At 42.1% G+C, this 25,887-nt stretch overlaps 1 protein-coding gene across 1 annotated transcript in view; it reads right to left on the bottom strand.

Moving 5' to 3' along the window:
- rundc3b (RUN domain containing 3b) overlaps positions 1 to 20,501 on the bottom strand; it is a gene marked incomplete at both ends in the record, with an annotated part of 74,254 nt that extends 53,753 nt beyond the window's left edge. The window contains 3 exons of the mRNA XM_084336106.1: positions 11,756 to 11,889; positions 12,068 to 12,183; positions 20,407 to 20,501. Of these exons, the coding sequence (XP_084192232.1) occupies positions 11,756 to 11,889; positions 12,068 to 12,183; positions 20,407 to 20,501 (345 nt within the window). The remainder of the gene's footprint in view (positions 1 to 11,755; positions 11,890 to 12,067; positions 12,184 to 20,406) is intronic.
- Between the last annotated feature and the right edge of the window lie 5,386 nt (positions 20,502 to 25,887).

Genomic DNA, 25,887 nt, shown 5'->3' with positions numbered 1-25,887 from the left:
CTTGACTCCTATAAGACTGTGCCGAATGGGGCTCAAACAAGATTCCAAATGCACCCAATGTACAAATGGGGACGAAGGGACATTTATGCACATGTATTGGGACTGCTCACCAGTTAAGGCATTCTGGAAAGATGTGACCCAACAAATATCAAAACTCGTATCTTGGAATATACCTGTACACCCCTCGGTATTGCTGTTGAATGATGTTTTTGAGTTTGCAGTGAATCCACAGCTAAAGAGATTGGTTTTATCGGGTATCACAGTAGCCAAAAAGCTGATCGCATCACGCTGGTTTCAACCGGAAAAAATGTGCCGTAAAGTTTGGTTTCTTACATATCTCGATGTAATTTACCATGAAATATCTACAGCAAGAATTCTGGGTCTCAATGAATCCAAAATGTCAATGTGGTTAGAAGTGGTGGAGAGAATAAAAGCTAGCTTATAATGGTAGTGTCTGGTTAGGTGCGAGGGATAGTGGAGGTACTTCTCAAGGTGGGGTCCGGGAGGGGGGGGTTCGAGCTGAGCATATGTGTGTAGGTTTTTTTTTTAGATAACAGGTATTATGGGTATATCTTATATAAAACAACTAACCAAAAGGTGATCTCATTGGATGTGCCCTGACAATTAATGCTTGTATATCTTATCGTGTGTTGTCATGTTTGTTTATATGTTTGTTTAAAAAAGAATAAAAAAATAAAATACAAAAAAAAAGAGAGGCGTCGTCGCTCCCCATTGAGGGGGCGCTGACTTTGTAATCAGTTATTGTCCTAATTAATAACTACCTAATAGTGTTGTACCTAATAGTCCATAGCTCCTAAATACATTGATATATACAAATTACTCAAATGCTTAAGGTCCCCTCAGCATGCTCTGAATTTGGAAGGTCAGCCTTCTATTTTAGCGCTCCAAACTCATGGAACGATCCACAACACAACCCACTGTGTTTCACTGTGTGGTTTAACTTTTAAGTAACCGATTCTTTAACCGTATCTTGTGTTATTTATTTAAACTCGTCTGCATCACTCGACATCATTGAGGGCAGCCTCAGTGGTCTTTCAAGTGTTTTTTTTTTTTAAATAAGGTTGAAACAAAGAAAATTTAACATCTTCATATAGTTAAAAGAACACACCAACATTTTGAGTAGAAAGCTATCTGGCTGCATGTTAGCTTAGCTTAGCACAATGAATGGAAGCGGACATGACCGGTTAGCCTCCAGGAGAGGTGTTAGTTGGACAATGCATAGGCCAGGGGTCAGCAACCTTTACTATCAAAAGAGCCATTTTTCCCCCCTCCCACAAAATGAAATTCCTCTGGAGCCGCAAAACCAATTTACCCTTAAGATGAAGATAACAGTGTATAACATTTTATATATAGTTATCCCCAAGCATACCCCACATTTAGCATAAAACGCCTGACAATTGCATACCCAAAGTAATTTGCGATTTATTATACTTATAGAACACAGTTTGTTGCATTTATAGAATTATAAAGCAACAAAAAGAAGATTTGTGACTTTTTATTGCTGTTTTTACCTGTTATAACAAAGGAAACCCTCAAACTCTTAAGTTCATGCTCCCCAGATATGGAACATCTCCAGATCCTGTGTCGCCCGTATCACCTACCCCGTGAGTTTACCGCGGTCATTTTATCCGTCGTGTATATTCATCCACAGGCAAATACCGGCAAAGCGCTGGGGGAATTACACGACCACATCAACAAACAGCAGATCAAGCACCCGGAAGCCGCGACGATAGTGACTGGTGATTTCAACCAGGCAAACCTGAAAAAAGTGATGCCGACTTTTTTTCAGCACATCGTCTGCTCCACAAGAGGGGGGAACACACTCGACCACTGCTACACCCCGTTCAGAGCTGCCTACAAGGCTGTAGCGGCTCCGCCACTGATGGGCTCTGTAAGCGCGAGCGATCACGACTCCATCTTTTTAATCCCAGCATACAAACAGAGATCACGCGAAGTCGTCGTGTCACGTGAGACAAAAAAGTGGTCTGACGAATCAGAGGCCGAGCTCCGTGACGCGTTCAAGGATACAGACTGGGACATGTTTGAAGGAAGCGCCAGTGACGTCAGCGAGTATGCTGATACCGTTGTAAGCTACATAACTACAGTGGCAGACGGCATTGTCCTCACAAAGACGGCGCGGGTTTTCCCAAACCAGAAACCTTGGGTGGACAGCACTATAAGAACAGCCCTAAACTCACGCACCACGGCTTATAACCTGGGCAGAGAGTCAGGAAATATGGAAGAATACAAGGCTTCAGTCTACACTCTGCGCAAGGCTGTTAAACTTGCTAAGAGGACATATGCTGAGAAACTGGAGACACAAATGGCACAAAACGACACAAGAGGCTTGTGGAGGGGACTGAAGACAATAACTGACTACAAAGTCAGCGCCCCCGCAATGGGGAGCGACGACGCCTCTCTAGCGGACAAACTCAACTCCTTCTACGCTCGGTTCGGTGTAGACAGTGTCGCCGCTAGCCCTCTGGCTAGTGACGTCACTGGCGCACCGGCTGTTGTGGAGGGGGGGGGGCAACCGCGGGGGGGCGGGGGCGCTCTCTCGTTGTCGGAACACAGTGTGAGAAGAGCATTTATGCAGGTGAACACCAGGAAGGCTGCAGGCCCAGATGGTATAACAGGACGCATACTTAAGTCCTGTGCAAACCAGCTTGCCCCGGTGTTCACCGCCATATTTAATCAATCCCTGGCGGAGTCAGTAGTCCCTGCCTGCTTCAAGATGTCTACCATCATCCCTGTACCGAAGAAACCCTCCCCAACATGTCCAAATGATTACAGACCGGTGGCACTCACCTCTGTGGTCATGAAATGTTTCGAGAGGCTGGTCAAGGACCACATTTGTGCCTCTCTCCCCAGTGATATGGACCCTATGCAATTTGCATACAGGACAAGCAGGTCCACTGATGACGCGGTCTCCCAGGTACTGCACAGCACTCTCTCCCACCTTGACCGTCAGAAGGGGGGCTATGTGAGACTGTTGTTCATTGACTACAGCTCAGCGTTCAACACCATAGTCCCCACCAGACTGGTGGACAAGCTGATCGAGCTAGGCCTGAGCTCCGCCCTGAGCGCCTGGGTACTGGACTTTCTGAGTGAAAGACCCCAGGCGGTCAGGGTGGGGGGTCAGACCTCCAACACCATCACCCTGAGCATCGGGTCCCCCCAGGGCTGTGTTCTAAGCCCCCTGCTGTACTCACTCTACACACACGACTGTGTGGCCAAGTTCAGCTCCAACTCCATTGTGAAGTTCGCCGACGACACGGTGGTGGTGGGGCTGATCTCGGACAACGACGAGAAGGCCTACCGGGAGGAGGTTGAGGTACTGGAACGTTGGTGCCAGGACAACAGCCTGCTCCTGAACATTGGTAAAACCAAGGAGCTGATCGTGGATTATAGGAGAGGACAGCGGGAGACACACACACCACTGAGGATTAACGGGGCTACCGTGGACAGGGTGAGCAGCTTCAAGTACCTGGGGGTCCACATCTCAGAGGACCTGACATGGTCAACACACATAGGCACAGTAGTAAAGAAAGCGAAGCAGCGCCTCTACCACCTGAGACAGTTAAGGAAGTTCAGAGTATCGGGGAAGATACTCCAGTCCTTCTACTCAGGAGCTGTAGAGAGCATCTTGACCGGAAACATCACTGCCTGGTATGGGAACAGCACGGCACAGGACAAGAAGGCCCTACAGAGTGTGGTGCGCTCAGCCGAGCGTACCACGGGTATTGCGCTACCTCCCCTGCAGGCTCTATACAACAAGAGGTGCAAATCCAGAGCCGGCAGGATAATGAAAGACCCCCACCACCCCAATAACAGCCTGTTCCAGCTGCTGAGGTCAGGCAGACGCCTGCGAATTCTAGAGACTAAGACGGAGAGGCTTAGGCTAAGCTTCTTCCCCCAGGCCATCAGAGCCTTGAACAATGAACATTGAGAGACACAGAAACTGAACTATCCACACACAAGTACATACACGACACGCACGCTGAGCACGCTCACACACTAGCAGCCACTTTAACACTCATGCCGCACACACGCACACTTATGGCCAGAGGAAAGGCCACTTAAAGTAGTATAACATCAGGAACAGTGTATTGCACTACTAAAGCTAACTAGCATGTCCTATATGCTCTGTAAATACTAATGTACAGATACCGAGATGGCACACCATGTACCTGTTATTGCACTGTTTATTGGATTCTATTAATATGTTGTACCACTGTATTTTATTGGATTCTATTATATGTTGTACCACTGTATTGCACATCGTCGCGGGCAAGACCAGCCGCATTTCATTGTATACCTGTATGCCGTGACAATTAAAACTCTTGAATCTTGAATCTTGAATCTTGAAGAGGAGAAAAAACACTGGTCTGTAGACCGACTTTGAAATAAAACCCTGAACTATTCAGGTATATTTGAGTCCTTCCCTTATTTGTGGAACATTTATAAAATAAAAAGTAGTCCACTTTGAAAAAAGACTACCATGTGTAGACCTACTTTGAAATAAAACAGAAGAGGAGAAAAAAACACTGGCATCTGTAGACCTACTTTGAAACAAAACCCTGAACTATGCAGCTCTATTGAGTCCTTCCCTTATTTGTGGAAAATCTATCAAATAAAAAGTTAATTTGTTGTTGTTCGCAAATTTCTCACCACATATCAGGCATACAGGTAAGCCTGCATCGTTAGTTGTGAAAGCAAATTAATCTGTCCATGCTGAATTAAACCCTCTATTTTCCTCAGACTTTCCTTTTTTTGGATTTATCCATGTCTGGGGGGTCTGCAACTCAAGATTAGCCACTTGCAGACGGCAGGGAGAGGCGCGGGGTGTGACGTACTGTATATTTTAGTTGACTACATATTTTAGTTGATGAAATATTTTTTCATTTCAGTGTCACAGTATGACATCAATCTCCAAAATAAGAGATACAAAAAAAAAATTGGTCAGGGAGCTGATTGGCTAAAAGAGCTGCATGCGGCTCCGGAGCCGCAGGTTGCCGACCCCTGGCATAGGCTAACCGGTCATGTCCACTTCCATTCATTGTGCTAAGCTAGGCTAACATGTAGCCAGATAGCTTTCTACTGAATGCACAGAGAGGAAACTGGTATCTATCTTCTTGTCTCTCTCTGGAGAAGACAGTAAGCTAATTAGAGATGTTCCGATACCATTTTTTCCTTTCCGATCCGATTCCGATACCTAAGATTTGGGTATCGGCCGATACCGATACTTATCCGATACCAGTGCACACATTAAAAAAATAAAAAATATATTATATAAATTATAATTTTTTATTTATTTTTTAATACAGCTACTGTTTTATATATACTGTTTTTTAGTAATAACTATAAGGTAATGGTATTTATTCAACAAGAGGTGATTGTATAGATTAGTATTAGTATCAGTAATTGAAAACTATCTCAATGAGTTCACCCACGGAAAGGTTGTTGGCACATTAGTTCCACACGGACATTATTCGTTGCTGCACTTGCTTCCACAAGAAGGCTCCGTTTAGTATTTTTGCACAATAAATATTCAACATTCTCTTTTGAGACTCCACCTCAGACTCTTATCATTTGGCACTAAAAGCTAAACATTGTCGCCGATATGGCTGTCCGCAACATGTCATTAATTGTGTACGCGACGTGCAATTGTGCAATGACGACGTTACCGTGAGCTAGCATGAGCTACCGGTATATGGAAAGACTGTAACGTTACTGGTGACATTGTGATTTAACTTGGAATACTCCTTTTCCAACTTGCTGTACTTTGCTTGCAGGTCTGCAGCCATTATTGCTGGATTATGAATAGCCCCAACTTTAGCCAAGGTAATGTTATGGCTAAACCTTTAACGTTAGTTAATGTTAGCTTTCGGTTAGCTGTTCAGCTAATGCTAATAACATCAGAGCTCCCCGTCAACAGCGCTCTGCCGGGACGATGGCATTTTAAGAAAGTATCTGCTCTGCTGTTAAAATGACAAATGGCAATTGACACTTTAATTCACGGTCGATTAAGCACACGTTTGTTTTATAATGCTCACTCAGCGAGTAGGGTATATCTACAGAGCCCAACGTCCGCAGTGTTGTTGATAAATTACGTCATATGGTATCGGAGCGCAACATTAGAGGGTACTCGCCGATACCGATACCAGCATTTTAGGCAGTATCGGCGGCATTTCCGATACTGGTATCGGTATCGGAACAACTCTAAAGCTAATTTCCCAAAATGTTGGCGTGTTCCTTTAAGTATGTTATATTATTCATGTGAGGGTTATATTATTTTCCGTTAAGTAAACATCTTAGTAAAAATGTAACACTTCTACTATATATAACACAAAATTGTATTACTAAGTCCGGTCCCAGAGTACTGTACATGCAGTGGAATGTCCAGACAGAATCCCCTGCAGCCTTTCACTAAATCACTTGGCCATCACCACTGTTGCCTGAAAACCTTGTGACTTCCAATTTCTTTAGACGAGCTCAAATATCTTTTTCACGTTACTTGAACTGAAAGTTCACATTGTTAGTCATGCGCCGAGTAAGATCCACAGCCCTGTTGGCTGTGCAACCCATTCAAAACTCACTGTCAATTTTCAAAAAGGCATGATTGTTCTAGTAAAGCACAGCAATGCAATGCCCAACCTTTTGGACTGTGTGTGTTTATGTGTGTGTGTGTTTATGCGTGTGCACATGCACATGTCTTTTGGAAGAGAAGTACGAGAATCGCAGAAGGTTTTCAGAACAAAGCTGGCTTTTGTTGTGCGGTCGTTTATCCAAGGGTGTGATCCATGTCTGTGTGTGCATGAGTGTCCTTTGTTATTTTCGAGGGAAAATGCAAGATAAGCTCAAGTCATGTGAACGTCTTTGAGTCTCCAGGGGGCGCATACACACAATATAAAGGGGGGACGGACCACAGTCCTTTGAGCAGCGTGCAGCACGCCGAGACATATTTTTGTATGACACTAGTGTGCAACTAAACCAATGCTTGGTACGTGCAGACAGAATGAGTATTGCATGGACAAGTTCAGTGGTGGAAGAAGTTCCTTTACTTGGTAAAAGTAGAACTACCCTATAGATAAATGAGTACTCTGGTAAAAGTAAGTCCCCCATTCAAATTCTACTTAAAGGAAAAGTCCAACATTTTGGGAAATTTGCTTATTTGACATCTACCCTGGAGTTAGACAAGAAGATACATACCCTTTTTCTTCTCCGTGTATGCAGTAGGAATAGGAAGACGTGCACTGTTAGCCTAGCTTAGTGTAACTGAGGGGTACAATTCCCTGACTGTATTGATAAGTATGGTATCATTAAACCACTACCGCTTTATGTACTTTAATTACTGGCCATACAGTACATGATATATAAATATGATGAACACTTCCCACAATGAACCGGTTCTACACAAAGTTGTCTTTAAGTATTTATTGCAGCAAAGGGTACATAATATACTTCTTGGTCATACTTTGAATGCACTTGTAAGGCAAAGGAATGTGCGTAGGCAAATCAATAATGAATGTCCATTCTCTGGTTACGCAGGAGGTAATTATACAACCTGAATCTTAGGGAATTATATCTATGGTACACTAGTAATATATAGCGGGAGATACTGGAAGGGTCCCCCCGGTTGTAAGCCAGCAGGGGTAGAGGATCTGTCGGTAGTAGAGAGTCTGGTCAACGATGACTAAGGAGACTCCAAGTACAGGAGACGGTGCAATAGCCTCTTGATCCACAGACGAATACAGCTGTTCTCCGTAGACTGTAGCTCCACAGTGAAGAAAGCTAGCCGGCCTCAGGCTCTCTGAGGCGCCGACTCGACTGGTCTCCTCACAGGGTAAATCCAACACGTGTAGGCGTCGGCGATTCTCCGCTCCATAAATCACAGGACCAAAACAAATATAATCCAGCCGCAAAGGGCTATGTAGTCGTCGGGTAGATTAATCCAGTGTACATGTCCACACGGTTCTCGTCTAGGTCTCCTCGGGTGAAAGCGCCATGAAAGCAGCCCAGCCTGGATAAGCACTCTAGCTGATACGAGGAAGCGTTGGTGATGCTGGTCACTGTAGAACTTTAGCCGCACGATACACTATACACAAATAGACTATTACTGACTTAATAGAAATATGTCGCACTCAACGGTATAGCGCCAAACTCTGACAATTCAGTTATTAATTCGCACGCGGTCTCAATGCTCTATTTTGGGCCAAACAGGCCATACTTCACCGCACGGAGTATCGTGGGTGAGGCTTCAACTTATTGGGTAACTCTTGACTTCTGACTAAGTAAGACTAAGTGCTTCTGTATTCACCTGCGCCATATTTATATGCACGGCGAACAATCTAGTGCCAGCCTCATTTCTGTCTCGTAGCCCTGGGCAAGGCCGGGCATGCACAGACATGTCTTGACGGTGACTTTGAACCTGACTCCGGAGGCATGGCTCTGGCGCCTGTGGACCGCTGTCCAATAGGAGAATGAAATATTATGGTCTGGGCTAAAGGGATATTCCGTGTATATGTACAAGGAATATACAAGGGATATCAAACGATATACAAATACTATGCAATATATATCAATCAATAAATATATATATTCGGTTTAATCTGATCCTTTGTAACACTTAGCGTCAGTCACTGGAAGTAGGTTCCTCCATTAGCCTAGTTCCCAACGTCTTCCTACTCCTACTGCATGCACAGAGAAGAAAAAGGTATGCATCTTCTTGGTAGATGGCAAATAAGCTAATTTCCCAAAATGTTGGAGTTTTTATTTAAGTAAAAGTAGAGAAGTGTATCTAAAGTAAAAGTATGCATTCTACATGATATTTGTGTATTCCAGTGCTTGGGAGGATTCAAACCTCGATCCATTGACCTCTACATGTTGTGTTAAAGTGGTATGTGTTCCAGTTATGCTGCTCTGAATAAAGGTTGTTAACGTGGTACGTGGTCCAGTTATGCTGCTCTGATTAAAGGTTATGTTAAAGTGGTATGAGGTCCAGTTATAAAATTGTACGAAATTGTACTTAAGTACAGTACTCGAGTAAAAACACTTCTACCACTGGACATCTCATTTATGCGGACGACTGCTTGTTCTAGTCTGAGCACAGACCATACCGGTCCATGAAAGGGCCCTAGTGTGTCATCGGCAGTGGGATGGGGAAAATCCTCCGCACTCACAACACGCACTCAACTCAGAACAATTCACGTTTGATAGCATAGCGATCAAGTTTGATGTGATGTAAGGTACGGAATGCGGAAGTGCCCGTTTCCGAGCCAAAATAATCAAAGCCACAGGCGGAAAACACTATTAATATGAACTCGTGATTACATGACTCGTTATTCACCGCCGTAGTTTTCGTGTTTTGAAATACCTGGGAGTGAATTAGTAATCAGCTCGGGAAATAAAGATGGTGGCAAAGTGAATAAGGTGTAGTCCTCGTATTTTCCTTTCTTTTTGAAAATGAATTATTTAGATTAGATTAAATTCAAATTAATTTGTCATTATACAGCACAGGTACAGTACAACTAAATGTACCAGTAAAGTAAGTGCAATAGTAATGTACAATGTACAGGTGATTAAACTGGGTATAAAATATATAAATGAGTACTACTGAGTAATAGTGCTAATCAGATGTATGTACAGAGTTGTAATATTAAAGTACACTGATACAGGTATAAAGACACTCTGGTAGTAAGTCATACTGGCCAGCAGTGTAACTAGTAAGAGTAGGTAAGGAATATGTACAGATATAAATATAGTATCTACAGATATGTAGAAAAATATTATATGCAGGTATGTACAGACAGTTGTCAATAGATATATATATATATACACGGTAAGAATAAATATATAAAAAATGGGAGGAATATAAGACTAATAGGAACGACACCACAGAAGAATGATGAAAGTTAAGGGAAGAGAATGAAATGTAAATATTAGAGCTGGGCCGTTAACGGCGTTAACCTGCTGCGTTAACGCTATACTAGTATCGCGCGATAATATAATTAACGCATTAATTAAAAAAAAAAAAAAAAATGTTTTACCTTTATTTACCCAGGGTAGGTTCGCTGAGCACAGATGCTCTTTTTCAGGAACGCCCTGCTTCACATTCACACAGTTCCATTCACACCTGGGAGCTGCCCAGTACAACCACAATTGACACCATTGGCCACTGAGCAACTCCACTGGAGCAGTTGATTCAAGCCATGTCACATAAGTTTGAAATGATTCTTTCTGTTTTGCTCCTGAGAGTGCTAGATACTGTTGTACTGTACTGGTAATATTATTTATTTGTGTTAACTTCTGAATAAAACAACTTATTAAACACAAGTACATCTTATTGAACATTATTTTGATATTTCATTACCAATTATCATAGCAAAACAGCTTTTTCAAACAGTCTGTAATGCATTTTGGAAACGGGAGATGGGCTCATGGTGTAATGGGCCACCTGGCCTGAGAAACATAAGGAGGAAAGAAAAAGTAAGGACTTACTTCTGGTCATTATTTGGGTAGAACACACATATTTTGAATGCCTTCGGCAGTTTTTTTTTTCTTTTTTTGAGCCATTTTAATCTAGATTAATCTAGATTAAATCCAGGATTGCAGATAGATTAATCTAGATTAAAAAAAATAATCTATGCCCACCTCTAGTAAATATGCAATGTAAATACAAGGAGGGTCAATGAACCTGTCACTTTTATTTTTATTTTTTTATTTTTATTTTTAAGTTGTCTTATTGTTATTTTTCGACTTTGTTCTTATGCTTGTTGTCTATATACATGTGATGGAAAATGAATGTTCAAAATTCAAAAGAAATGCAAATAAAAATTTCAGTTTAAAAAATAAATAAAAGAATAAATATATATATATATATACGGCATTATTGTACATGCTATCATGCAGAGTTATATGGGTTATCAGGTGTATAAGTAGGTATATAGAATGATTATATGCAGGTATTCCATACCTCCAGATATTTTGCCCTAGTCTTTCTTCCGCTTCATATAAATACGTTTGATGGACATCAAGCCGAGACCCTGAGACGATATGGACCTCTCTTTTGGTTCATGTGCTAATCTGTTGAGGTCAACAACGCTTCGGTCAATTCCTTTTCCAAACTGTATCAGAAATCTAACAACCTGTGTGTGTTTGTGTTTGTTAGTTTGTTTCCCATCTGCTTATCTTTACAACTGAGCTGACCTCCTCACCCTCACATGCTCACCTTGGCTATTGAAGAGCGTACGTTCTCCATGCTCACCTTGGCTCTTGAAGAGCGTACGTTCTCCATGCTCACCTTGGCTCTTGAAGAGCGTACGTTCTCCAAGCTCACCTTGGCTCTTGAAGAGCGTACGTTCTCCATGCTCACCTTGGCTCTTGAAGAGCGTACGTTCTCCATGCTCACCTTGGCTCTTGAAGAGCGTACGTTCTCCACGCTCACCTTGGCTCTTGAAGAGCGTACGTTCTCCATGCTCACCTTGGCTCTTGAAGAGCGTACGTTCTCCACGCTCACCTTGGCTCTTGAAGAGCGTACGTTCTCCACGCTCACCTTGGCTCTTGAAGAGCGTACGTTCTCCACGCTCACCTTGGCTCTTGAAGAGCGTACGTTCTCCACGCTCACCTTGGCTCTTGAGGAGCGTACATTCTCCATGCTCACCTTGGCTCTTGAAGAGCGTACGTTCTCCACGCTCACCTTGGCTCTTGAGGAGCGTACATTCTCCATGCTCACCTTGGCTCTTGAAGAGCGTACGTTCTCCATGCTCTCGATGCTGTGGATACAACTGTGAGGGACTTTAGTGCAGGCAACTCTCACGTAATCCCAAAAGCTGCGAGGACTCTCGTAGCCGAACCACGTCATCTGACCTGGGATAGATTCATGGGAGACAAACCGAACGATAGGCGTGAGAATGAGAATACGGTGTTCCATCTCTGAAATATTTGAATCTTACATATGTATAATTTAATTTGTGGATTCAATTCAAGCATTTAAGTGTGTGTGTGTGTGTGTGTGCATGTGCGTGTGTGTGTGTGTGGAGAGTACCTTTAAGTTTGTGGCTGAGGATGTGTTCCAGAATGGAGACAAAGTTGGTGAACTCTGGACAGGAGTCATCTATGGTCTCGAAGCAGGAGCGATCAAGTAGGGTCTTTACTGAGAACCTGGGTACAAAACATTTAAACTTTAGCTTATGGACCCTTAGCAATACAGAGACACTCACGAAATACATATCCCACTTTCCTACAATCCCAGCTAAGGGTCCACGGGACCATACCCTCGTCGTCCCAGCATTAAATGGTTAAATGGCTGCTTTTTTTATATAGCGCTTTTATCCAAAGCGCTTTACAATTTGTTACTCACATTTTACCCATTCACTCACACATTCACACAGACACACACCGACGGCGGAGGCAACCATGCAAGGTGCCAACCTGCTCATCAGGGGCAATTAGGGGTTAAGTGTCTTGCTCAAGGACACATCGTCACACGCTGCCCGGGAGGAGCGGGAATTGAACCGGGAACCTCCGGATTGCCAGACGACTGCTCTACCTCCCGAGCCACTGTTGCATTACTGGAAAACAAACACTTTGACATTGTACTGTTAATCCAAGAATTCAAAGAATGCTGATCCCAGCTCAATGCGTTTTCCAAACTGTATCAGAACGCACACACCACTTGTAATGGTTTCCTCTGACGAACACAAACTGTATCAGAACGCACACACCACTTGTAATGGTTTCCTCTGACGAACACAAACTGTATCAGAACGCACACACCACTTGTAATGGTTTCCTCTGACGAACACAAACTGTATCAGAACTCACACACCACTTGTAATGGTTTCCTCTGACGAACACAAACTGTATCAGAACGCACACACCACTTGTAATGGTTTCCTCTGACGAACGAAAACGTGCCGCTGTCATGTTGATCTTTACAACACAGAGGCAACTTGAGACACAATTATTAAATCAATATTTTATTTTGTATGTATTATTTATGTATGCGTTTATTTATTTATTTTTACCCAGTGTTAATGCGTGTATGTTGAAACTTTGTGTTGCTGGCCGCTGCTATTCTTGACCAGGTCTCCCTTGTAAAAGAGATCCTGGATTGGGACAAACCTGGTTAAATAAAGGCTAAATAAAAAAATTAAATATTATTATAATTATTATTAAATTATTTATTTATACTCCTAAGAGAATATTCACATATTCATTGGTGATGAATATATGAAACCCAAGAGCCTGCCGCCCGTCTGCCCACTACTCATTCCCTGCACTGAGTCACACCGTCTCACATACGGACTGTGATTATTGTATTATAATCTAGTGCTTTTTTTAGCGTCCTCCCCGCTGCCCCTTTGCACACACTGCACCCAGACTGTGACTATCGCATTACAATCTAGTGTTGTTTTATCATTGTTATGCTGCCACTTCACCCTACTGTGACTATTGTGTTATAAGTATATTGTATTATACATATTGTTGGGCTGCAAATCTTTTATGCTGTTGCTTCTGTTTTTGTCCCGTTTTATTGATGCCACTGCTGCAGAGCTGAGGAGGACAAAAAGAACCTCGCTCTTTTGTGCCGTATTGGTATAAATGATGTGATCAATAACAATGTGAATCTGAAACAGAATCACAGTCATGTGCTCCGGCGCCCACTTCCTGGACAAGGTTTTGAGCCTAAGGGTTCTTTGTCAGGTCAAACCTTAGGTCAATATGCTCCAAGTGGACCGCGACACAGAGGTGTAGGAAAACAGAACGTGTTTCCATCCCGTGCTTAAGATAAAACCGGAACCTTTTCAGCTCTTAAGATAAGAAAAGACAAGATATTCCTTTATTGATCCCCTTGGGGAAAATGTGTCATAGCAGCACGGGGGAGGGGGGGGTACAGGGATGGGCAGGGTAATAGAAAGACAATGAAAACAAATATCTGTTCCAGGACAATATAAATAAAAAGTAAACGGTAGGAAAATTATGCAGATGAGGGACTGTATACTCTGTAAACCATATACATACTGTGCTAGAGCCAGTTTCTCCTTTTTTTCTCCTTTTTTAACAGATACAATTTTGGAAAGAGAACCTATACATGTGGATACATTCAATTCCACCATTTCGGAGTGAGGATCGAGAATAGCCTGCTTCTCTTTGATGACCCCCCACCTCCCCCCCAGAGCTCTGATAGGAGTGGGTCTGAGGCAGCCAGAAAATGTATAGTAGAGGGGTCTTGAGGGTGTGTAGTTATAGAGACCATTGACCGGAGGTAAGTGGGAGCCGTTCCCTTCGCTGCAGGATATGCCAGGTCAAGGACCTCAAAGCGGATTCGTGCAGCAATAGGAAGCCAGTGCAGCCCTCTAAGAAGTGGTGTAACATGGGCTGACTTTGGTAGGTTGGAGATCAGACGGGCTGCTGCATTCTGACTGAGTACCTGGAAAAGAGCCACGTTCGCCCCCTTACCCCCTGGTCTCACCACCCTGCATTAGTGTTGCAGACTAAAGAGAGATTAAGACAATCTCATCTCCAGGGTGGTAATGGGACCCTGATTGACTCTCTGGGATGAAACCAGCCATTGATTTTGAGTCGTGCTGCCGCCCACCATGACAGCCCGCCACAGTGCAGAGTGTGCAAAAGGCTCAAGGAGTATGTAGACATAAGGACAGTGAGATTGAACTCATCACTAGGCATTAGGCAACGCCCCATTTTGTAGAGAACAGCTTCCTAATGAGAACATGCCCGGACATGTTAGTGGTCAAATCAGTCAAATACATTAGGTTAAACTTTCAGTTGATTTCCTCAGTTTGTGTGCGTCCATGACCACAAAACACACTCTCACAGTAGTAATGGTTAATAGCAAAATAGTACTAGTGCCTGTGCATCTGTGTATCTACAAATCGTATAACTAGTGCCTGTGCATCTGTCTATAGTTAGTTCAACTTCATAATAAAACTCAGGACATTCCTGCCTCCCGTGTCCTGACTAGACACCCCATATCGTTGAATGAATTTCCTAACCACCAAGAGCTTCAATACAAAAATGATGGTCCTTCCAGCCGGATAGAGTCAATGATATGGCAACCAGTAGAGAAGGAATCGGTCTCCCTGCTTCACCATCCGTGTGCCCCAAACGCACAGTGCAGCACACCCGAGTACACAGAGAGAGTCATGCGCTCACACTCTGGCAAATCTGCTTCAGGTTCATTTGGCAGAAAGAAGAGTTAATGGACGAGGGGAGAGTGTGCGTGTGCGCATGTGTCCTCTCAAGATTCAAGAGGTTTATTCATCACATACATACACAAGACATATAGTGAAATGATTTTATTGTATTTTGTAATAAAAGGTCAACGTTTTTCAAAAAAGGAGGCAAAGCTATTAATCAGTGACACCGAAATTAAACAAGTAACTTCAACAAGGTTTTTAGGGATCTTAGTTGATGATAAACTCGGAAAAAACACATTGATCATGTTTGTAAAAAAGCAATGAAATCAGTAGGTATAATTAGGAAGGTGTGTTCATTGATAAATATAAGTTGTTTTTTAATCCTGTATTATAGTCTGATCTTTCCTTACATATCTTATTGTAACATAATATGGGCTAGCACTCATTCATCTCATCTTCAAAAAATTATTTTACTTCAAAAAAGATTTGTTAGACTGGCAACCCTCTCAGATCGATTTGAACCATCTGCTCCTCTTTTCAAGAAACTAAACATTCTGACTGCGTCTGAGGTTAATTCTTTACAGATATGTATATTTGGATTTGTGTACAAATGCATTTATGATCATCACAATCTACCAAATGGTTTGAATCGTTTTTTTTCTTTTAATTCAGATGTTCATTCATATGTTACACGTCAGTCCATGGACCTGCTGCAGTGCATAAACCTTATTGTGGTACTTCACTTAGGCAGTTCTCAGTGAGGTATAGAGGGTCCAATCTTTGGAATGCAGCTGATCCTATTCTGAGGAAATCTCCATCTCTGCTTATTTTTAAAGCAAACTGCAAATAAATGCTCATATCCAAAAGTAGTAGATAGATAAATAGATCATACATGTAGGTATGCATTTGGTTATGTGGGTGGGTAGGTTTGTAGGCAGGTGGGTGGGTGGTTATGTATTATTATGTATGCAGTATATATGCATGTATGTACTGTGTGTATGTATGTTTGTATTAACACGTATCTTTTGAATGTATTCTGGTATTTTTTAAATAACATGTATATTTTTGTATGTTTGATTTGACAAAACAGGGGAAGTTCTCGATAAGCCTCTAGGCTTCTAACTTCTCCTTCACAATATGGTTATAACTTATTATGTATTTTTTTTTTACTTTTGTTTAACTGTGTTAATAAATAAATACAAAGGTGGCCATGCCCGCTTCGATTGTGCAAAAAATACAAATGATAATCAAATAAAATAGACATGATAAAAGTACTAAGATAAAATACAAAAGGTAATGGGTCCTATGTACACTACTATACAATATACAGTTATACTCTATGTCACTATGCTACCCTAACTATACTATACAAAAACATCCAGTTATGTTTTTTTTTTTTTTTTACCTTTTTTCTTTCCTTTAAAGTGACCTTTTCTTATGTGTATAAAGTGACCTGTGGTGCGTTTGTGTGTGAGAGAGTGCAGAATGTGTGGTGTGTGTGTGTGTTCATGTGTGCTCAGAGTCAACAAGTGTCAACAAGTGAGTCGTGTGATCTCAGGATGTGAATGAGACGCGCACACACACACTCACACACATGTCAGTAAGGGTTGGTGCTTAGGGTCGTGGTAGTTCATTTCAGCTTTCCCCCCCCCAAGACGTAAGACTGAGCGTTGGGAGGAACAACTCACAGACAGTGTGCATCACTTCCCAGAGCTCTGCTTCTCAGAAGCCCATTCAGACTGAACCTCTCACCCCACTCTAGAGCAAGACACCATCTCCTCGCCTCCAACCTCTCCCGTGTCACGGTGTCACACACTCATACATATTATATAATATATTCATATACCAAGCACAGTTATATCTCCCTCTCACCACTGACCAAAATACACTGACTAAAGGAACATTATGGGAAATGCGTTGGCCATCTTCTCCAGAGTTAGACGAGAAGATAAGATACCAATTTCCTCTCTGTGCGTTCAGTGGAAAGCTATCTGGCTGCAAACTAGGCCTAGCCCAGCAGACATTTTCGTTTGTGCTAAGCTAGGCTAGCTTGCAGCAGGATAGCGTTCTACTGAACACACGGAGAGAGTATTGGTATCCATCTACTCTGGAGAAGACTGTAAACGCATTTCCCATAATGTTAGCGTGTCCCTTTAACATAATATCATGGAACTCGACTCGCTCCCCAAAGATATAAGGGACCCAGTCTGTCACCAATTTCCAATTCCGCCTCAAGACCCATCTCCTCACCACTGCCCCCCCCCCTCCCCAATCTATCCTAGTGTGTTGTTTGCGTTACGCTCGTCCATTGTTTATCTCACTAGCCCCACCCCTCAATGTAAAGCAACTTCTAGTTCCATAAAGAATTATATTTATTATTTATATGATATGGTACAGAATAATAATATATAAACTCACCACCACCAAGCTAAAACTTTAGACCAAGACTCGAGAACAACAGGCTTTTTATGAGGAAAGTGTACCTAATACCTTTTTTTTCTTTACACACCAAACAAAGAAACAAAGCAGTGTTGTTGTTTTTTTCGCATTGGAGTGAAAAGCTCTGAAGTGTTAATCTTTGTGGCGATGCAGCTGCTCAGCTCTCTGCTCAGGACTGATTTGGGATCTGTTTACAACCGGAGCCTGAGAGCCTCCTTCTCTACATCTAGATCTGCCCACGGAAATAAAACACAAGAGTCTCTCTTTCCACTCATTGCATAATATATACACACCCCACTGGACTATATATTTGTATATACAATCACAACTCTTCATACTCGTTCACACCTCACTGTTCATACTTTTTGCACATTACTGCTCAATTGCACAGCCCTGCTAAGTATTCCATCCGGTAAATATTCAACACTGTATTGTTATTTTTATTCGAATTAGTGTATATACCTGACCACATCGTGCACAATTGTACAGCCCTGGCCTATTCCTATTTTTATTATAATTCTATTCTATTCTATTGTGCTTCTATGTTAATTTAGTTTATATTCCATTTGATTTTATTCCACCTTTTAATTTTTTATTCTACCATAATTGTCTGTCCGTCAATGTCTTTAACCAAAGCAAAAAAACAGAAGCCACCGCATGAGAAGAAAAGCTACTGAACATCTCCAATAAGCACAGCTTGAAAATGTCAGCATCACACCAGCTGTATTCCACACTGGTGTAGTTGGTTATGTCAGCTCAGAGACTCCCTCCCCTATGTGCTGCTATGACCCCCGACCTTTGGTGTGATGCTGACATGAATGAAGAAACATCTGATCTTATGTCCCAGTGCTAATCTTTTCATACTAAAATCCATTGAATCCCTTTAAAATTTTATGATGCATTTTCGTCATCTCTCCTTTTGGCCTCTTTTGCTGGGTTTTCTACCCCTCCTCTGCTCCTCTTTTCACACCCAGCCAAGACAGAGTGAATCAGTGATCACAAATGACATTTCCCAGCGGCATCTGAGGAGAGGACCACAAATCAATGCTCAGAGAATTGGCCTTTTCATTCTACCTCACAGTGATATGAGTTGTGACACGCCTGTGTATGTGTCTGTCTGTGTGTGTCTGTGTGTCTGTTGGTCTGTCTGTCTGTCTGTCTGTCTGTCTGTCTGTGTGTGTGTGTGTGTGTGCGTCTGTGTCTGTCTGTCCGTCTGTCTTTTTGTGTCCGTCTGTCTGTGTGTGTGCGTCTCTGTCTGTCTCTCTGTGTGTATGTCTTTTTGTGTCCGTCTGTGCGTGTGTGTGTGTGTGTATGTGTGTGCGTGTGCGCGTGTGTGTCCGTCTGTCTGTCTGTCTGTCTGTCTGTCTGTCTGTCTGTCTGTCTGTCTGTCTGTGTCTGGCTGTGTGTATGTGTATCAAGACAAGATACCTTTATTGCAACACAACCAGGTTCTGGTATTTGTGTCTGTCTGTATGTGTGTGTGTGTGTGTGTGTGTGTGTGTGTGTATGTGTGCCAGCCACACACACACACACACACAGTGTAGTCGTGTTCGTTTTTTAAATGGCTGACCAAACAAATACAATATTGATCTTGTATTCAAATCAATGATGCTCCGTCAAGCGACGCTCTATTTTAATCTAAGCTGAATTCCGTGGTCGTCATTTCTAGTCAATGTCCAGACATCACCGTGACAACCGTGTGACGGATGGGTGCCACCGGGCCGTGTGGTCATTAAACGCACCAGAGGTGGATCAGCACACGACACTGGACGGATGCAGCGTGAAAAGACCCAGAGAGAGTGACATCTCTATCCATCAAACACACACACAGAGACAAAAGCATGCATGCAGTGCACGCACACACAGAGACAAAAGCACACACACACACACACACAAACAGCCCAGAGGACCAGCATGCTGCTGTCTTCCACTGCCCATGCAAGGCATGCTCAGCACAACAAGTTACATCGTTCATTAGATGCACAATCATAGAATAGCTATACTGTGTGGGAAGATAAATTAAAAAGTGGTGTGCGTGTGTGTGGAGCAGGGGGAGGGCCCTCAGATGATCTCTGGACTAAAATATTTGTAAGGATTTTACTCAAATGTGCCTCAGAGACACATCATATCTATGCACAGGGACCACAGTCTATTTCTTGTTATGCACCTGTGTGTGTGTGTGTGTGTGTGTGTGTGTGTGTGTGTGTGTGTGTGTGTGTGTGTGTGTGTGTGTGTGTGTGTGTGTGTGTGTGTGTGTGTCAGTGAGAGAGAGAGAGACTATGCACCGTCAGATGCATTCAATAACAAATACATACACAGTACATAGCCATTTCTCAGTCATGACTTCCAAAAAGCATATAGTCTGTAAATACATGAAGTAGACTAGAGTGAACGAGTCTTTGGTTTGGGACATTTTATTAATCAGTTTTCAATTAGGCGAACATGTTTCAATGTAACTTGTAAACCAGATGGTGTGCTTTAGACACTTTAAGACACTTCTTAATTTAATTCGTATGTTTATTATTTGATCATCTGGGGGTAGGAGAGATGAGTCTTCCACTCCATCAATGGTAAACAAAAGGCTATACCGTTTGGAAATGTCAAATGAACTGACCCGACATCACGATCACTCACCCACATAATGGCAGGCGTAACATTATTATTATTATTATTATTATTATTATTATTATTATTATTATTATTATTATTATTATTATTATTATTATTATTATTATTATTATCGCCCTCGTCATCGACTGGTTGTGTCACTATTGGAAATGCTTACCTGCACACTGTGAGCATATTTCTTCTCTCCACGTTTCCATTCCGAGCGGTTCCTCGCTTGCGAACCAGATGCAACCCCAAGCTCAGCGACGCCATCCCCGGTTGTCAAGAGTCTCAAATGCGGTGCTCATACAATTCCCCGTCCTTTCGTTACGATAGCAGCAGCAGGGATCTCCCGTGTTGTGCACCGCCCCGCTGGCTCCCGTCACCTCGGCGTGCTGCTTACTCGTTGAAAAGGAGGGGTTGTTGCACGAACGGACTGTGCGCGAAGAACGGAGGATTTCTAGGCCTGATGGGGACGCTGCTCCCTTGAAGTGCTCCCGCCTCACGCCTCTGAAATCAGCCTCTTAATCACGAAAAAAACACCGCTGCTGAGGAATACAACATTGTTGTCACCAATTTCTATTTCCTCTGAGGACCATCTTTCTGGTAGCCAAAGTGACTGTTGGATTGCAGACAGCTGTGCATTCGACCAATCATGTTTGAGATTGAATAAAGGAGGATCAGGCTAGTGTTCAGCGTATAGCTTCAGTTTATGCCAATGTCAAATGTAGAAGTGTAAAGTAAGCATACATTACACAGACTATCGTTGCACAGTGTTGTAAATGTTCCCGTGAAGTAGAAATACACTTGACAAGTGGGTTTTACTGAAGTGTAGGTAGGTAGCCTATGGGTAACAGTAGGCCTACTACTATGTACTGTATATTTGCATTATCATATATGCAGGGATGTAAAGTACTTGAGTAATTGTACTTCGTTACAATACTTAAGTACTGTTTTGGGAGATTTGTACTTTACTCAAGCATTATTAGGTTTGTATACTTTGTACTTTTACTCCATTACATTTCAGAGGAAAAAAACATACTTTTTACTCCTTACATTTAAAATGCAGACCTACAAAGTACAAATCTCACAGGTCCAACCATTTTAATTAGTATATTTTAATTGTTTATCTGGCCGAACTAACGTATTAATCCTGCGACCGCAGGTAAACAGCCAATCAAATCCCCATCGATAGAAAATGAACCCGCCCGTATGGGCCATACCCATGCTGATTGGTCCTTGTGCAACACTAGAAAGCAGGGATCTTTGATTGAACACCTGCTATCAGAAGAATAGACAGTCAGTGTTAAAGTTAGAGGTTATATGTAGGATTACAAGTAACTGTCTAACTGTATGTAACCCAGGTTTCTGATTCATAACTATTTAAGTTATAAGAACATAAATAGTTAATGCCATTGAATAAGAACATAAATAGTTAAGGCTATTATGTAGGAACATAAGTAGTTAATATTATTGGGTACCAAGTCCCTTTGAATTACAGCATTGCCCTTTAATTTGCGTCATGACGTGAGTGAGATAGATGTTGCGACAGCCACGTTTTGCTTTACGGCGCACGCCTTGCCTTACAGCGTCTCAACGTTACAGACAGGGGTGCAGACCGTGCAGTGCTGGGCATACGCGGTCAAACGACGTTTGGGCTTCGTCACTGAGGCAGAATTGCGTGCATCCTATTATTATGCAAAGTCTAGGTGATAAGTGCCACCGGCCGGCACTTATCACCTAGACCAGGGGTTCCCAAACTTTTCAGGCCAGGACCCAGAAAATAAGGCGTCAGAGAGCCGCGGCCCAATGCACACAGTCAGGCTTTTTTTTTTTTTGCCAGGCGACCGATTCTTTAAGCCAAATATCACTTCAATCCTATTAAGTTAGTTCAAGTTAATTATTCATTTATATGTGCTATTTATGAGAGGGCTAACTTGTTGCAAAATAATAGCCTCATTAAAATACTATTGTTGCTTCGGTTGTTTTCAGCGTTTTATGTGCATAATCTGTTCGTTGAAATAAGTAGATTTTTTGTTTTTGTTTATTTATTAAGTTAATATAAAACCATATAGTCACATTTTAGAATACAATAGAATAGAATTTTAGAATACAACTAGAAACACTGTCCTGGCCTGCTTCTAAGTTCAGTGGCCTGAAAAAAAAAGAAAAAAAAAAAAGTTTTTTTTGGATTTTTATTTTTTATTTTTTTTTAAATCATCTCGCGGCCCTCCCGTGGCTGCTCGCGGCCCACCTTTGGGTCGCGACCCCGACTTTGGGAACCACTGACCTAGACTGTGTGTGTGTGGAGTGTTGGGCGTGTGTAACTTATGTGACAAAAGACCGCCCGTCTCGTCCGCTCCGACTCATGAAAGAGGAGAGATACATGTATGCGCGTGCGCGCGGGAGCGTTTGGCGTTTGGCCTTGGCCCATATTACGACTGCACCACTGGTTACAGAGTCTCGCGCTGCGCAGATGCAGACACTCATTCCACGGAGAAGCCGCAGCTGATAACGTTGCTGGATAACGAGATGAAATAGCATGATAAAAACAGTTATCAAACAGTTATAAAAGATTCCCCCCGTTGCAAAACCGAAGAAGCATTGCAGTTAAAGTAGCCTGTGGTTTTGGTGAGTTCGTCAACATTGACTGTTTTGTCGAATAGCTTAAATGGTTAGCTCCATGCTACAAGCTAATAATGCTACAAGCTAATAACGATACCGTAGCTTCATTCTGAGTCATATACGAACTACCCCAAGCTCAATTTGGTTAAATGGAAACTAGGAAGGAACCATTTCAGAAGTACTTATAATTGTATTGATATGCTGTACGTTAAGAACAAGGTCTATATACATTTTGAATGTTTTTGAGAGTTTTATATGAGTGGGGAATGTTCCACATGCTAGCACACTTTAGCCTAAATTAGCATGTGGCATATGATCCCACGTGCTGGGATGAGACAGCCTACTTTAGCTTAGCATAGCTAAAAGTAGCCTGATTGATTATTCATTCTGAAAGCAATGAAAAGATGATGAAGCGATAAAGATGGTAAATAGCTTTTATTTTCTGAATGCCTGCTCACAAGCAGGCCAGGTTTTTCTAGCACCCCGTTCCACCCTGGGAGCAGTTCCAGGAGTCCAGACCACCCATCACCACGTGTGCCCACGAGGGGACGAGGCGGTGTGCCGGACGATGCAAGATGGCGAGCCAACCCACTGAACCTCTGATATAGCTCAAGGCTAATGCCAGCCTGATTCGAATACCCCTGTTGCCCAACTCCTGTTACCTCAACAGTCCGGTAGGATTGAACTGACTGAACTTGAATCATAAGAACTTCCACGGATTGAACTGACCTGAACACAAGGACATTCCAAGGGCTTCGACCCCGTTCACCTTTTGTTACTTTGATATTGTATTTTGTATTTGATTTAATTTGATATATGGGTATTGATATTTTCCTATAAGAAGGGAGACTTAAAGGGTAATTACACCCAGTAAGATACTTGAACCACTGATAAGCTACTTGAACCATTGATATTCTCCTATAGGAAGGGAGACTTAAAGGGTAAATACACCCAGTAAGTTATCTGAACTACTGATGTTCTCTTGTAAAGAGGATGAGTTAATGGGATTCTAGTGTACCCATTGATGACATTGATTATAGTTGAATCACTGATGGTTCTCCTGTAAAGAAAGAAGGTTTAAAGGGTAATTTCACCTAATAAGGTATTTGCATTCCCATAACCTAGAATATTCCATTTGGTACTTTTGTTGTGTTACACCTTCAAAGGAAGAGTTTAAAGGAGCATTTCACCTAGTAAGGTATTTGCGTTCCCTGCACATTTAAAGGTTTAAATTAATATGTTTAGACATTTACCTAGTGAAATGATAAACTGAAATAGAGTTTACTGGTGATAAAAGGATACATCCAATATCCAATCTTGAATCTAGCTTTTAGCTAGAGATAACCTCAGACGTCTGAACCAAACCTAATGTGTTGATCTAATCAATCTAGGACTTGATATCGAACTAACCCTCCTTAAAGGGGAGGTTATTGAAATAACCTAAAAGGGATACTTCACCACTACCGTTTACATCTGTATGTATTATGTATGTCTAGCTAGCGCGCATTGAATAAACACCGGTTATTGTTATAATTCTGTCTCTGGTCCACTATTCTTAAATTGTGCATATTACTCCTCTCCTCGTTTCGTACCTAGAACTGTGCCCGTGGCGAACAGCTGTTACAAGTAGGTGACACAAGTGCTACATGTACACAACTGTACATAACTGTTTCCACTAGAGGTCGCTATAGGCAGAGCCGCTAATGCTACCGCCAGGTGGAGGGTATTTAAGGAGATGTCTCCTCCCCCTCTATCTCTTCCCATATATACCTCTCACTGAGAGGAGACCTCATGTGCTGCTGTACTATGAACCATTGTAAATAATAAACCACGCCGATTAAGGGCTCAAGGTAGAAACCATGCCTCATGACTATATTATTGTCGCCCCATAGCCAATTCTGTCAACAGTCAGATCCGCATTATGCTGTGGTTAATATTGTGATATTATTCAGGGTACTCCAGTATTCTGTCTTTAATATTGTGATATTATTCAGGGTACTCCAGTATTCTGCCTTTAATATTGTGATATTATTCAGGATAATCCAGTATGCTGTGGTTAATATTGTGATATTATTAAGGATACACCATTCTGTTTTTAATATTGTGATATTATTCATGCTGTGATGTGAATGCCGTCCATGTTAGTTTACCTTCAATGGAGAAGTGCATTAAATCATTTTAATGTAAAAAAAAGTGTCATCTATTCTTTCATTTCAGCATTGTCTATCGCAGAACACATTCCATTGTGGGCAGAGTGTATGCTTGGTTTCATTCCAGCCTTGCCTAAACACCAGCTGATGATTTCACTAATTGGCTCACCTCTTCAACTAACTCACCTGGTGCAATATATAGTTAAAATGAAAACTTGGCTCACGATGGAATGAATTTGAGACCCCAGGGCCCTCATTTATCAACAATGCGTAGAAAGTGTTCTATTTTCGTTCTTAAGCACAGAATTTAGAATGTGTGTACGCACAGAAAAATCGGGATTTATCAAACGTGCGTACACAGGTTCTATGCACACTCCGTGTTGATAAATACCATTTGTTCTACGCTCCGCGCTCGTGCACGATTTTAAGTATTTGCATATAGAACCGCCCGTAATTAACCATATACGGTCATGAAACACCCCCATGAAATGTGGCAAAAAAGGGAACTAAGCCGAGCGAAGCATGTTATGGGAGAAATATACGCGACAGGCTGACAGACAGACATGTACACGTACGGTGATGTTGGATATTATATCTATTAACCATTGCTGCCTGGGCAGCGCAAACACTAATAAAGACCGTGCTGGAATATGACTGCCTTTTCCCGTTTCGTTCGATTAATACCCAGGGATTAAAGTTCTCCTCAATTTTATTCCAAATTGCGATGCATTTTCCGTCAATTTTCTACCTGCATATGATTTGTAGCGGCATACAATCTATTTTGATGTCGGTATTAGGTAGCCTATATACAATAATACGAGAGCATATACAAGAACAATGAATCTCACTGCCATGTATGATGTAGCCTACGCCATGTGTAGCCT

Source organism: Notolepis coatsorum (assembly GCF_963971535.1).
Source record: "Notolepis coatsorum genome assembly, chromosome: 19".
NCBI lineage: Eukaryota > Metazoa > Chordata > Actinopteri > Aulopiformes > Paralepididae > Notolepis > Notolepis coatsorum.
Note: the sequence above shows the minus strand (reverse complement) of the source record. Positions and strands in the feature narration are given on the sequence as shown.